This window comes from Channa argus, chromosome 14, assembly GCF_033026475.1.
Source record: "Channa argus isolate prfri chromosome 14, Channa argus male v1.0, whole genome shotgun sequence".
Taxonomy (NCBI): Eukaryota; Metazoa; Chordata; class Actinopteri; order Anabantiformes; family Channidae; genus Channa; species Channa argus.
Window position 1 is genome coordinate 22,644,020 of NC_090210.1, and position 14,220 is coordinate 22,658,239.

The window sequence follows — 14,220 nt, forward strand, 5'->3', positions numbered from 1 at the left end:
ACCATAATTACACTTTTTAAGTACATATTTTATTTGTATGTCAATTTAAAAACTACAATACATGTAAATGTAAAGACCAACAAAATACAGTTTGCATCAAGAAGTTGCAAGTTTAGAGAAACTAAAAGCAGATGCAGTGATATTGACTCCCAGTCCCCACAGGTGTGACCCAGGGTTCTGTCCTGAGTCCCTTGTTTTTATCATTTACATACTATAAATATCAAATTCACTTTTACTGTTACAACAGTTTTACAATTTCTCTTGACACTTCCTCTCTCTCTCCCTCCCCTCAGGTTAAGAGTCTGGGTGTCGTCCTCGACAGCACACTGTCCTTTACTTCCCACATGAATAACAACACAGTCGGCCTACTTCCACCTTTGCAGCATCAACCGCCTCTGTCTCTCCCTCACACCTCTTACCGCTGCCATAATGGTTCACAGTCTGTCGCTTCCGTACTTGTCTACTGCAACTCCCTTCTTTTTGGTCCTCTCTGATTTTAACCAACTGAAAGTAAAATGGTCTTTGTCTAATTTAGTTTGCAGAACTTAACAGTGTCTCCATCCTCAAAACCAGCATAAAGTCCAGCATGTAGAGGCTGAGTGAATGTGGTCTGGACTCGGTGAAAGAGAGTCATGGTTTCAGAGACACTGTAGAAGGACAGAATACCTGCTCTGTGATCCAGGTACACTCCTATTCTGGAGGACTGAGGACATGAGACTGGAGTTTTAATATGGTTGAAACAAAATTTATAACTGTTTTGGAAACATGTAAGTACCCAAGATTTGTCATTTAATCCAAATCCACATTCATGGCCTCTTCCTGCTCTGCTGATGTTCTTGTATGTTACTGCTACATCAACCCCTGTCCCTCTCCACTCCACCTCCCAGTAACAACGTCCAGTTAGACTCTCTCTGCTCAGGACCTGATACCAATGAATGAATCTGTCTTTGTGACTAGAATAAGACTGTTTTTGACTCATTACCGTTACTTTTCTGTTTCCCTCAGATAATAACAGATAATCATTTGCTGTGTTTGGATCCAGTGTGATTTCACATGAATATTTTAAGAATCCAGCTCTGGTCTTTGGTTCTGGTTGTGGCAGTAAAACATCCACTTGAGTCACTAATGATAAGATGTTTGTCCATGTCTGTCTCAGAATGTCCTGTAGTAGATCTCTGAGATCTGACACAGCTGCTGTCACATCCTCAAAGTATCTCAGAGGACGGATGTTGATGCTGGATGTATCTGTAGATTCACTGAGTTGTGACAGTGAGGGGTAGTTGTGTAGAAACTGGTTGTGATCCTCTGTGTGTGAGAGCTGCTCCAGCTCAGCATCTTTCCTCTTCAGCTCATTGATCTCCTGCTCCAGCTTCTCCTGAAGCTCTTTGACTCGACTCACTTCAGTTTCCTGCTGAGATCTGATCTGCTGCTTCACCTCAGAGCTTCTTTTCTCCATGAGACAGATCAGCTCAGTGAAGATCTTCTCACTGTCCTCCACTGTTTTCTCAGCAGAGCGATTGAGAGCCTCCACCTCCTGTTGAAGCACCTTCACATCTTTGTCTCTGTCCTGGATTCTCTGCTGGATTTGTTGTCGACTCCCCTCGAGCTCTCTCTGCCTCTCAGTCCTTTCTGCTGCAGCTGAGACTGTGTCGTGGCCTTTATGTTCATCCACTGAGCAGAGATAACAGATACACTGCTGATCAGTACGGCAGAACATCTTCATCACCTCATCGTGACGAGAGCAGATGTTCTCCTGCAGGTTCTTGGAGGGCTCCACCAGCTTGTGTTTTTTTAACTGTGCTACATCATAATGAGGCTGCAGGTGTTTCTCACAGTAAGAGACCAGACACATCAAACAGGACTTAACAGCTTTCAGTTTTTTCCCAGTGCAGAAATCACAGGCCACATCTTCAAGTCCAGCATAGCAGTGATCAGCAGGACCAACTGGAACCTCAGGTTTCTTCAGCTCTTTCACTAATTCAGCCAACATGGTGTTTTTCACGAGGACAGGTCTCGGTGTGAAGGTCTGTCTACACTGAGGACAGCTGTGGAGTTTCTTTCCATCTTCTTCATCCCAGTGGGTTTTAATACAGTTCAGACAGTAACTGTGTCCACAGGGAAGAGTCACTGGATCCTTCAGTTCCTCTAAACAGATCGAACAGGAGAATTTTTCTTGATCCAGTTGATTTCCTTGCTTTGCCATTTTCCCCCGACTGCGATTGTTGAATAGTTTCACTTTTGTCCGAAGAACAACAAGCTCTGTGCCCTGAAGGAAAACTGATCTTTGCTCTTGTTCCCATGATGCAGTCAATAGGTTTTACCAGCTCTGGCATGTACCTCCATGTTGTTTACACACATCCTTACACTGACAGATCTGTGAAGGAGGAAGGAACAAAAATAAATCTGTTAATAGGGAGGAGCTCACTGTGTTTGAAAGCAGCAGCAATAGGGAAGGATTTTCAGACTTTATAGAACAAAAATTTCAGACTGAAAACTGGTTCAGTTATATTTTCAGAATAGTTTCAAAAAATCAATGACAAAATCTGATGATTTCTACTCATGTGGTAGACGAGAAACATTACAATAGAAATTTTATTACACATTTATATCACAGAGTAGATAAAATTTTTACCTAGAGAAAAAACATATCATGAGCAGTGAAGTCATCTGCCGCTGCAGAAGTCACAGGTAAAAACCTACACAAACCCAAACTATTATTAGAACAATAAATTAGATGTTAAAATACCACCATGATTGACAGGTGATGTGTGGTGTCTCTGGTTTAAACATCAGTAAAAACCTTCCAAAAAGCTAACTAGAATATACAATTTAACCCACTGGATTTTACATCACTTTTTCCATTAATTGATTTTACTGAACTCAGCAGTGGATCCAAGACCTAAAAGCCAAAGTCCAGCATGTAGAGGCTGAGTGAATGTGGTCTGGACTGTGTGGAGGCGAGTCTGGTTTCAGAGACACTGTAGAAGGACAGAATACCTGCTCCGTGATCCAGCTACACTCCTACACTCCTGTTCCTGATGCTCTGCTTATTGAACCACCAGGTCCCATTGGCCCTATTTAAAAAACCTTAATAATAAACAGAAATAGAAACAATAGTAGAATTATCACCTGACAGTTTCAACCTAAGAACTGATAAATCATAACGTCGTATTGGATTGTATTAAACTGCACATGGTCATAGTGTTGAGCTTGATCAGTGTAAGATGCTACACGGATGTAATGAGCATCTTTACCATTTGGTGGCACTTTGGTTCCATTATGCATTTACTATTTTTTACAGCTAATTATTAGCAGTAAGAATTTCCATTGGATTTTAACCAGACTTGGGTCAAACATCATAAAATCACTTATGGAAACTTATTTAGGTTTAAGGAAACCATTGACATTAGTTCATACAGATTGGGCCAAAAGAAAGAGACTCTTCAGTTTTACATCAAGGCAGGTGGTGTAGAGAGAGAGTTTATCACTCATATCTCATATGAGTGTGTGGGTGGGGGTCACCTGATCTGACATATGCTCCTGTATTGGTGTCGCCTGTTCTGGGATCTGCTCCCCTGCCACTCTCCCACCCAGTCAGTCTTTTGCATATCTACAGAACAGTCCCCTGCCCAGTGTCCTTTCTCACCACACTGAAAACAAGCTTCTTGGACACATTGATGTCTTCTTCCTTTGCCACGTCCCCTTTCTTGTTCTTTGCCACAAGTTCTTTGGCTGGTCATGACTCTGGACATGGTGGGGGAGGGAGTGGAGGAGCAGAGTCCAGACCTGGAATCACCTTATAAAACTCAGACAAGACAGACTGGTGTTAGAACATTGTGGACAAAGACTTGCTCTGTGCTGTCCTTTTCTATTTAAACTGTAACTTTCTCCACACGATGGTAATAATTTAGTTGGTAAACTGTTCCCAGGCCAGGTGCTTACTTCTCTTAGTACCAAGTACTATTTCTCTCGTAGCCTGTTTTTTAGTGCTATGATTCCTCGTGCGACTCAGATTTCACTGCGCTGCATACAACAGTAATCCCAGTAAGAGATGAGTCAATGCAAATCAGCCTTCATACAATGTGGTCCGGAGTCTACTTAGCAAGTTCTTGTCACTTGATCATCTGTACTGGTTCTTGCTGGGAAGCAAATGTTCAGATGTGGGTAGTTTTAGGGTTGGTGCCTAGCTAACACACTTCTTTGTGGAGCCAGAGACAGGATGTCTTACTAGATTATCAAATTTCCCTCACAATGAGCATGTGGTGGAGAGCAGCTGTTCTGAGGTTCTAAGCTTCTATTTTCTGGAGCTGACAAGGAGCACCTGAGCTGCAGGTAACTGCCTCATATACAGCTAAGTAAAGGAACTAAGTACATTTACTCAAGTTCTGGACTTGAATACAATTTCGGGGTACTTGTACTTTACTGGAGTATTTCCATTTGATGTTATTTAAGGTACTGCTCATGATGTATTGTAATGGCTGAAGCAGCTGTCAGCACATAAAGACATTATATCAGCTCCACCTTTACCTGCTGTTGTTTCTGTGTATTAACACGTCTCTATAACACTTATATTCTTTTATTCATTACTAGAAATGTTACTTTGTGCAGCAGAGGATTAGAGTCACTATCAATGTGTTTTTGAATGTGACTTTTGTTTCAGAATTCTGGCTTTTTTCTCATAATTTACTTTGTTCTACTGAAGCTTTGAATCAATATGAAGCAAATGTGTTGACACAGTTAAAATGGCGACATCTGCTGGAAATCAGCAAGTCGTCTCCTTAGAGCGTAACTGTTGCAGTACCTCACGTACTTTGTTCATTTAGTCCCTGAACAACAGTGAGACACTCAGTGTTGTGTATTTTTTAGATCCTCATAGTGAATCAGAGTCTGAACAGTGTGGAGGAAATGGAAACACTGGCCAAAATCTTCATGTGCTGCCTTTTACAAAACCGTTCATTAATTGGAGGATTTTCACAACATATTTTTTAGCCTTTTACACACAGTCTTTCCATTTTTGACATTGTAGGAGAATATATGGAGACATTAACAGGACACGTCAGTCACCTGATCTTGGTCTCAGTGTGTTTTATTGCTCTCAGCCTAAATGATACCAAACAAAGCTGAAAAAGCAAGAAGTGCAGCAACTGTAGAACAGGCCTGGAAGATGATCACCAGGAACGTGCACGTTCAGTGCAAAAGAAATCTGTGAACATACAGTCCATCATGGTTCATTCAAGTTTCTGTTCACTTGTCGAATTATTTGCTGTGAATAAAGAAGGATCACATGTGACAAAGGTGGAACTTCCTCAAACAGTGTAAAAGCTGAGTGGCTGCCAGAGGTGAAAAACTAGTGAGACAGCAAAGAAAGCAACAAGTTGCAGGCAGAAAGAAGGTGATTAGAATGTAAACAGTCAGTGATCTTTACTGAAGCTAACATCATGTATGGACATACAGAGCTCAGACAGCAAGGACACAAACACAGGCAGGTTTACATTCTGATTGGATCATTGACAAAATGGGAACAGGTGTGTGAATGGGCCACAAGGTTCAAGTGACTGGGACAAGAGAGACCGGTCTGAGGACATCTGGTGAACAGGTGAGACAAGTTCATTTAAATCAGGAGGTGGAAGAAGGTTTTTGTTGTGTTTCCTGCTGAACCACATTTTAGAAGAAAATGCTGCCGACTTTCTGCGAAGCACCACTTTGTTTTTTCACCCTCCCATTACTCATCTCTGGACTCCTCACATGTCTGTGGTGTCTCTTTGTAGGGGCCCAACCCTTAGGTTGAGAACCACTGGATACATGACTGTATGTGAAGTAGTTCAAATCAGCTCCTGCTTCACCAGAAAAATGCTGCTTAAACACTGATGAAACAATCTAATATTGTTGTATGATGTCATAAATACGTCACGAGTACTTTTACTTTTGATACTAGTTTTCTTTTCAAACGTCTGTAGTTTTACTTGACTAGAATTTAAAATGCAGTCGTTGTTTCTGAATGTGTTGTTGCTTTTACATCATGAGTAAAGAATCTGAACACTTCTTCCACCACAGACTGTGAGGTTGTTGAGGCTTTAGAGACAAGAACAGGCTGATCTCAAAGGACAGAACACACAACAGAGGACATTGATGACGCAGAAGGACAGGACGGAGCAGCTGGACTTTTAAAGAGTCGGCACTTTAACACTGGAAAACCTAAATACCAGCGAGGAAACAGAAGAAACCAAATCTGCAGCTTCCCTCTTTAATATCTCGTCTACTTTAGTTCCCAGAACTCAGAAGCAGCTCCATCCAATCCACCAAACCACAATCCTTTCACTCTACTTCAGTTTCCTCAGGATATTGAAGAAGAGACCAGAGCAACAAGCTTCAAAAATACCAACCATCCGCACTGCATCTGTGGTTAACAGGATGTAGACGCCCTCTTGTGTTGGGAGTCGCTTGTTAACCTGCTGTGATGTTCACTGCAGGAAGACGTGTAAAAACTTCACGGAGCATTTGAAGCTTCAAACAACACCAGTAAAGAATGGAAATCTCTGTGATATCACACTGTTTGTTCACAGCAGAAGATGCTTTATTCATTAAATCAAGTCTTGATAAAAATGCTTTTAACAAAAGGTGAACTTTCATCCTTTAACACAACAACAGCAACTTTTGATCCATGTGACTAAACAGATCTAAATGTCCGTTTTAAACCACATGTGTCTAAATCGTTTGTCAATGAGCTGAAGTTTCCATCTGCTGTGTTTTATAGACATTTTTGTACCAGAGTCGTCTTAAACCCACATCAATGCTCTTGGTCTGTTTGACCTGTGAACAGAGGATGTTTAAGCAAAATATGAACATTACACAAGGATTAAACAAACCTCATCATGAGCAGTGATATCCTCAGTGGCTCCACTGAAACAGGAAATAAACGAAAAACTAAGAAACTAAATATACAAATATACTGAATGAAAAACTTGTGATGTTTGATTGGCTGATCTTTGTGGTGTCTCTCTCATTTCAACAAACTGTCTTTGAATGACGACGACTTGATGGGAGTTTACAAAACTCGGCAGTGGATCCACAGTCAAAAAGGAAAAGTCCAGCATGTAGAGGCTGAGTGAATGTGGTCTGGACTCTGTGGAGGAGAGTCATGGTTTCAGAGACACTGTAGAAGGACAGAATACCTGCTCTGTGATCCAGGTACACTCCTATTCTGGAGGACTGAGGACCTGAGACTGGAATTTTAATTTTATTGAACCAAAATTCAAAACTGTTTTGGTAACAAATAAGTACCCAAGATTTGTCATTAAATCCAAATACACATTCATGGCCTCTTCCTGCTCTGCTGACATTCTTGTATGTGACTGCTACAATAACTCCTGTCCCTCTCCACTCCACCTCCCAGTAACAACGTCCAGTCAGACTCTCTCTGCTCAGGACCTGAAACCAGTAACCAGTGAATCTGTCTGTTTGACTAGAATAAGACTGTTTTTGACCCATTAATATTACTTTTCTGTTTCCCTCAGATAATAACAGATTTTCATTTGGTGTGTTTGGATCCAGTGTGATTTCACATGAATACTTTAAGAATCCAGCTCTGGTCTTTGGTTCTGGTTGTGGATCTAACTGTAAAACATCCACTTGAGTCACTAATGATGAGATGTTTTTCCATGTCTGTCTCAGAATGTCCTGCAGTTGATCTCTGAGCTCTGACACAGCTGCTGTCACATCCCAAAGTATCTCAGAGGACGGATGTTGATGCTGGATGTATCTGTAGATTCACTGAGTTTTGACAGTGAGGGGTAGTTGTGTAGAAAGTGGTTGTGATCCTCTGTGTGTGAGAGCTGCTCCAGCTCAGCATCTTTCCTCTTCAGCTCAGTGATCTCCTGCTCCAGCTTCTCCTGAAGCTCTTTGACTCGACTCACTTCAGATTCCTGCTGGGATCTGATCTTCTGCTTCACCTCAGACCTTCTTTTCTCAATGAGACAGATCAGCTCAGTGAAGATCTTCCCACTGTCCTCCACTGTTTTCTCAGCAGAGCGATTGAGAGCCTCCACCTTCTGTTGAAGCACCTTCACATCTTTCTCTCTGTCCTGGATTCTCTGCTGGATTTGTTGTCGACTCCCTTTGAGTTCTCTCTGCCTCTCAGTCCTTTCTGCTTCAGCTGAGACTGTGTCGTGGCCTTTATGTTCATCCACAGAGCAGAGATAACAGATAAACTGCTGATCAGTACAGCAGAACATTTTCATCACCTCATCATGATGAGAGCAGATGTTCTCCTGGAGGTTCTTGGAGGGCTCCACCAGCTTGTGCTTTTTAAAAGCAGGAGATTCATAATGAGGTTGCAGGTGTTTCTCACAGTAAGAGACCAAACAAACCAGACAGGACTTAACAGCTTTCAGTTTTCTCCCAGTACAGACATCACAGGCCACATCTTCAGGTCCAGCATAGCAGTGATCAGCAGGAGCAGCTTGGAGTCCAGTCTTCTTCAGCTCCTCCACTAAAACTGCTAACATGGTGTTTTTCAACAGGACAGGTCTCGGTGTGAAGGTCTTTCTACACTGAGGACAGCAGTGGAGTTTCTTCTGGTCCTCTTCATCCCAGAAACTATTAATACAGTTCAGACAGTAACTGTGTCCACAGGGAATAGTCACTGGAACCTTCAGTAGATCCAGACAGATCGAACAAGAAAATGCTTCCTCGTCCAGCTGAACTCCTTTCTGCGCCATTTCCCCTTCAGTGATAATGACTGTCAGTTTCTCGTTTTTTGAACTGAGAGTTTGAGCTCTGATCTAAACAACATGTGTTTCTGCAGAGAATGGAGCCTTTCAGTTCCTGCACTTCCTGGTTACACCCATCTTCAAAGTGTAGATCTAAAGGGGAGGGAACAAGGAAATAAAGTGCAGCTCAGTGTGTGTGAGAGCAGAAAAGGAGGAGTTGCACTGTTCATTCATCAAGTTATTAAAGCATTTGAGCAATTTTAAAATAATGTGACAGACACACACTGCAGAAAGATGCAAAAAATGTTATATTTGTTGTAGTTATGTTTATCTTAACTTGTCCAATTACAAAACTGAGACTATACACACAGAAGAAGACTCTATGCAACAACAGGTACATTACTGAAGCTAATGAGTAACAGGGATCAGCTTAGCAGGTAACTGGGTGATGAGTGTCACGGCAAAAACTGTAAGTTTAGGAGGCAAAAGGCAGCTCACAGTCTTGGTTATGGTGAGTTTAATCAGGAAGAAGGAGAAACATGCTCAGCAGAACAGAACTACACTCCATGTTGTGTAAGGTGTCTGTGAAGCAACTCTCCAACTCACCTGTCTACCAGGTACTACTCGAATCTGTCTCTGAACCTGATAACCTGTCTGACCCCCTGGCTTCAAAAGTCTTTCTGATTATCTGAACTCTGCTTCTCTGCTTGACTGACCTGGATTCTGGATTGTGTTTCTCTCTGGCCTGGTTCAGAACTCTGATTTCCTTATGGACTTTGTTTCTTGAATGTGGACTTTGACTTGTTTAACTGCTCTGTGTCGGCTAACTGGATCTGAACCTGAGTTTTGTGAACATAGCATCACAGCAATGTTAGGCTGTTCAAGCAGTAAATCAGAACAGCTAACCACATCACATGATGCTAACACAGCTTTCTCTGCTGCAACAGCTCTCAGACAGAGAGGGAGACCAGCTACAACTGGATCCAGCCTGATTAGAAACAAGGAACAGGCTGTTCTACACCCATGAGGTTGGGATAACAAAGAAGTCCTGCAACTGTCTCCTGGTCAACAACCAACTCAGATTAGGCAAAGCAAGTGCAGGGGCAACACTTTCTTTCTTCAGGAGTCTACATGGTTTCCTCATGTGCAAACAATAACATACTTTTTGTGACAGTTTTCCTCTGGAGTGATCACAGGACCCAGATATGTCACTTTATTCTGCAAACTGCAGTGAGAAAAACATACTTTATGGCCCTTGTCTAGAAGAGGCTTTAACAGGTGCAGCATATTCATTTTTTGCATGCTTCTTCAAATGGACAAATAGAAATTAGCAAATCATCTACGTACTGTAGCAAACACCAAAATTGGTCAAATTTGATGCTACCAGAGGAAGAATGATTTTTAGCACTCTGGGGTGTATGGCTGCATTCACCTCCTGTGAATTTGAAGGAAGCACCACTCACTTGGTTGGTCTCTTACTTTAAAAAACAATATGGTAACAAGCACTAGAGAATTCTCACATGAAATTATTACAGCTGCTGGTAACAGGGGATCAAACACAGGCTTCATGCCATTGGTGGCTTCCTGTATTGGTTTTGACATGGCCTGTACTCTGATTTTGGATGGACTATCAGAGGCCCTGTCCTTTCTCACCACACTGAAAACAAGCTTCTTGGACACATTGATGTCTTCTTCCTTTGCCACGTCCCCTTTCTTGTTCTTTGCCACAAGTTCTTTGGCTGGTCATGACTCTGGACATGGTGGGGGAGGGAGTGGAGGAGCAGAGTCCAGACCTGGAATCACCTTATAAAACTCAGACAAGACAGACTGGTGTTAGAACATTGTGGACAAAGACTTGCTCTGTGCTGTCCTTTTCTATTTAAACTGTAACTTTCTCCACACGATGGTAATAATTTAGTTGGTAAACTGTTCCCAGGCCAGGTGCTTACTTCTCTTAGTACCAAGTACTATTTCTCTCGTAGCCTGTTTTTTAGTACTATGATTCCTCGTGCGACTCAGATTTCACTGCGCTGCATACAACAGTAATCCCAGTAAAAGATGAGTCAATGCAAATCAACCTTCATACAATGTGGTCCGGAGTCTACTTAGCAAGTTCTTGTCACTTGATCATCTGTACTGGTTCCTGTAGGTGTCCTGCTGGGAAGCAAATGTTCAGATGTGGGTAGATTTATGGTTGGTGCCTAGCTAACACACTTCTTTGTGGAGCCAGAGACAGGATGTCTTACTAGATTATCAAATTTCCCTCACAATGAGCATGTGGTGGAGAGCAGCTGTTCTGAGGTTCTAAGCTTCTATTTTCTGGAGCTGACAAGGAGCACCTGAGCTGCAGGTAACTGCCTCATATACAGCTAAGTAAAGGAACTAAGTATATTTACTCAAGTTCTGGACTTGAATACAATTTCGAGGTACTTGTACTTTACTGGAGAGTCTGAACAGTGTGGAGGAAATGGAAACACTGGCCAAAATCTTCATGTGCTGCCTTTTACAAAGCTGTTCATTAATTGGAGGATTTTCACAACATATTTTTTAGCCTTTTACAAACAGTCCTTCCATTTTTGACAGTGTAGGAGAATATATGGAGACATTAACAGGACACGTCAGTCACCTGGTCTTAGTCTCAGTGTGTTTTATTGCTCTGTTTGTTTGGATGTTTAACGAAAATATGAACATTACACAAGGATTAAACAAAACTCATCATGAGCAGTGATATCCTCAGTGGCTCCACAGAAACAGGAAATAAACGAAAAACTAAGAAACTAAAAGAACAAATATACTAAATGAAAAACTTGTGATGTTTGATTGGCTGATCTCTGTGGTGTCTCTCTCATTTCAAAAAACTTCGTGTTTTGAAAGACGACAACTTGATGGGAGTTTACACAACTCAGCAGTGGATACACTACCAAAAAGTTTAAGTCCAGCATGTAGAGGCTGAGTGAATGTGGTCTGGACTCTGTGAAAGAGAGTCATGGTTTCAGAGACACTGTAGAAGGACAGAATACCTGCTCTGTGATCCAGGTACACTCCTATTCTGGAGGACTGAGGACCTGAGACTGGAATGTGGACACTGTTATATATGAACTTATGGATACAGCTAAAGATACACTCGAATACTAAAGACTTGAATCTGAACAAATACTCATCGTTTTACAGGAGAAAAAAAGAGAAATATCAGAGTGTACTTTACATTTTAAAGCATAATCAAACAAAACAAGTGGGTTTAGCAACAAGTGGTACATATGTATAAATGTGTGTTGCTGAATTTATTATTCTATACCAATGAGTGTGAATCCTGTTAATAATAAAAAATGTAAAAGAAGTTAGAAATGTTGGAATATACAGCACAGTGAGACATTTGTTTCAGGATCCCCAACTTCACTTCCTCTTTATGACCTTTTTTTTGCAGCCACTTCCTGTTTCCTGGTCCCGTCACATTGGTTACGCTTTACTAATCACCGGTAATCAGTTTTAGTGATGGGAAGTTCGGCTCTTTTCAGAGAGCCGGCTCTTTTGGCTCAGCTCCTGAAGAAGAGCCGGCTCTTTCGACTCCTGAGCGGCTCTTAATTTAGGATTGTTTTATAGGCCTTTATTTTACCACCTTTGCAAAACCTCATGGTTTGTTTGTTGAAAATCCTTTCATGTGCAGTGTTTTCATGAGAATCCTTATAATTGCCTGATTTTGTGCATTTATTGTGTTACAAAGCCATTTTTTTGTTTAATATTTAATCAAACTTTTTATTGCACAAATTAACAACAAAACAGCAAATAAATCCACAGGGCACAGTTGCTCACACAGCACCACTTTGTCCTCTACTTGCCACACTTTTGACACTCTTATTAGCTCCTCTGCCAGGTTTTCTGCAGTGTGTCTATCTGTGAACTCAAATCAGTCCAGAAGGGAAGATGTCATCTTGTAATTATCAATGAAATGGCTAGTGACAGCCATGAAAGAGCAGGTGGTTCTGGAGGTCCAGCAGTCAGTTGTCAGGCAAACTGATGGAGCTTTTTTCACCCTTTCTTGCCATAATGCGTCTTCTGTGTCATATAGTTTAGGTATTGTTGTTTGGGACAATGTTTTTCTACTGAGTAGAGAATGTGGGATTTAAAGTTTTGACAAAACTTTTAAAACCTCTGTCCTCCACAATGGAAAAGGGTTGGAAATCAGTAGCTATCATTTTAGCCAACTCTTCATCAATGCTGTGCTGTTTGGGTGGGGTCATCACTTTCGGTATAAACTGGCTTATTTTGCTTTGAGTTGCAGAAGGAGAGGTTATACCTGTATTTGTGGGGAAGCCAGTAGATGCTGATTCACTTGCTGTTTTTATGGGATGAGACACACCAGGATTGTAGATGTGTGCTAGCTTGCCCTCTAACTGCACTATAGAATGGACAGTTCTCATATGTCTTTGCAGGTTTGTGGTGGAACCTGCTCTTAAAGTAATTTTCATCTTGCAGTGAACACACTCTGCTTTGCTGTTTCCAGTATCTTTAAACTGGAGCCTGATGCTGCTTCTCATTTGGGTGTCACTCATAGTTTCAACTACACCGACAGTACACACTCTCCTCACCGCTATCTGACAGACAGTTAACTTGCAGTGGAGCACCGCTCCACTTCTTGTCACCCGACTCTCTGTTTTTACATAATGATATGATCCCATATCCTCACATGTGATTGGCCGCGATGCCATTGCTGACCAATCAAAACAAAGTTCTGCCGTAAGCAGAGATCAGGCTGAGCACTGAGGTAAGCAGCGAAAGGAAAAAACTGGGAGCCGGCTCTCACTCGATGCGAGCCGGCTCTTCTGATTCACTACAAAGCATCGGCTCTCAGAGCCGCATCTTTTGCTCATGACACATCACTAATCAGTTTCACCTGCTCTCATCACTTTGCTTATTTACCTCCTCAGTTCCCTCAGCAAACTGTCAGGTTGTCTGCTAATCACTGTGACTTACCAGCCTTCATCACGTTGAATGTTTTCCATGTCCATGTTTGTCTCACTCCATGTGATTTCCTACCTGCCTGACTACGTGCTCATGAGTAACACAGATTATTGAACCCAGCGTCACGGATTTCTTCAATGTTACCAAGTGTATATATTCACCGAAGGGAATTTTGAAGTTACTGAATATTGTGTCACTAAAGGGTTTTTGGAATTTTGGGATGTTGTGTCACTAAGAGGATTTGGAGTTCTGTTCTCGTCAGGGACTGGAGACCCACCACGGCTACGTTCCACGCACAACGTGCCAGGACGATACTGTGCAGCAGCAGCAGCAGCGCCCTCTACTGTCTGTAAGAGAAAACTGGGGGGAAAAAGAAAAGCTTACAGCACCTGGTATTCCCAGGCGGTCTCCCATCCAAGTACTAACCAGGCCCGACCCTGCTTAGCTTCCGAGATCGGACGAGATCGGGCGTGTTCAGGGTGGTATGGCCGTAAGCCACAGCTCAGTGCACAAACACACATTTTATACAAGCACATCATCACCAGCATCCCAT

At 42.0% G+C, this 14,220-nt stretch overlaps 1 protein-coding gene, 1 non-coding gene and 1 pseudogene across 2 annotated transcripts; all 3 read right to left on the reverse strand.

Annotated features, from left to right (window-relative positions):
* Positions 1-291: 291 nt before the first annotated feature.
* LOC137140571 (tripartite motif-containing protein 16-like) lies at positions 292-2,362 on the reverse strand. The gene has a single exon (XM_067528873.1). It carries the CDS (start codon positions 2,201-2,203, stop codon positions 527-529), a length of 1,677 nt encoding a protein of 558 aa, XP_067384974.1. The 5' UTR covers positions 2,204-2,362; the 3' UTR covers positions 292-526.
* Positions 2,363-6,539: 4,177 nt separating this feature from the next.
* Positions 6,540-9,239, reverse strand: LOC137140569 (tripartite motif-containing protein 16-like; annotated as a pseudogene).
* Positions 9,240-14,044: 4,805 nt separating this feature from the next.
* Positions 14,045-14,163, reverse strand: LOC137099098 (5S ribosomal RNA). The gene has a single exon (XR_010910728.1). It is a non-coding gene; the product is annotated as a 5S ribosomal RNA (ribosomal RNA).
* Between the last annotated feature and the right edge of the window lie 57 nt (positions 14,164-14,220).

Excerpts from the sequence above, each read along its gene's own strand:
- LOC137140571 (XM_067528873.1), bottom strand. The coding sequence starts at position 2,203 with ATGGCAAAGCAAGGAAATCAACTGGATCAAGAAAAATTCTCCTGTTCG.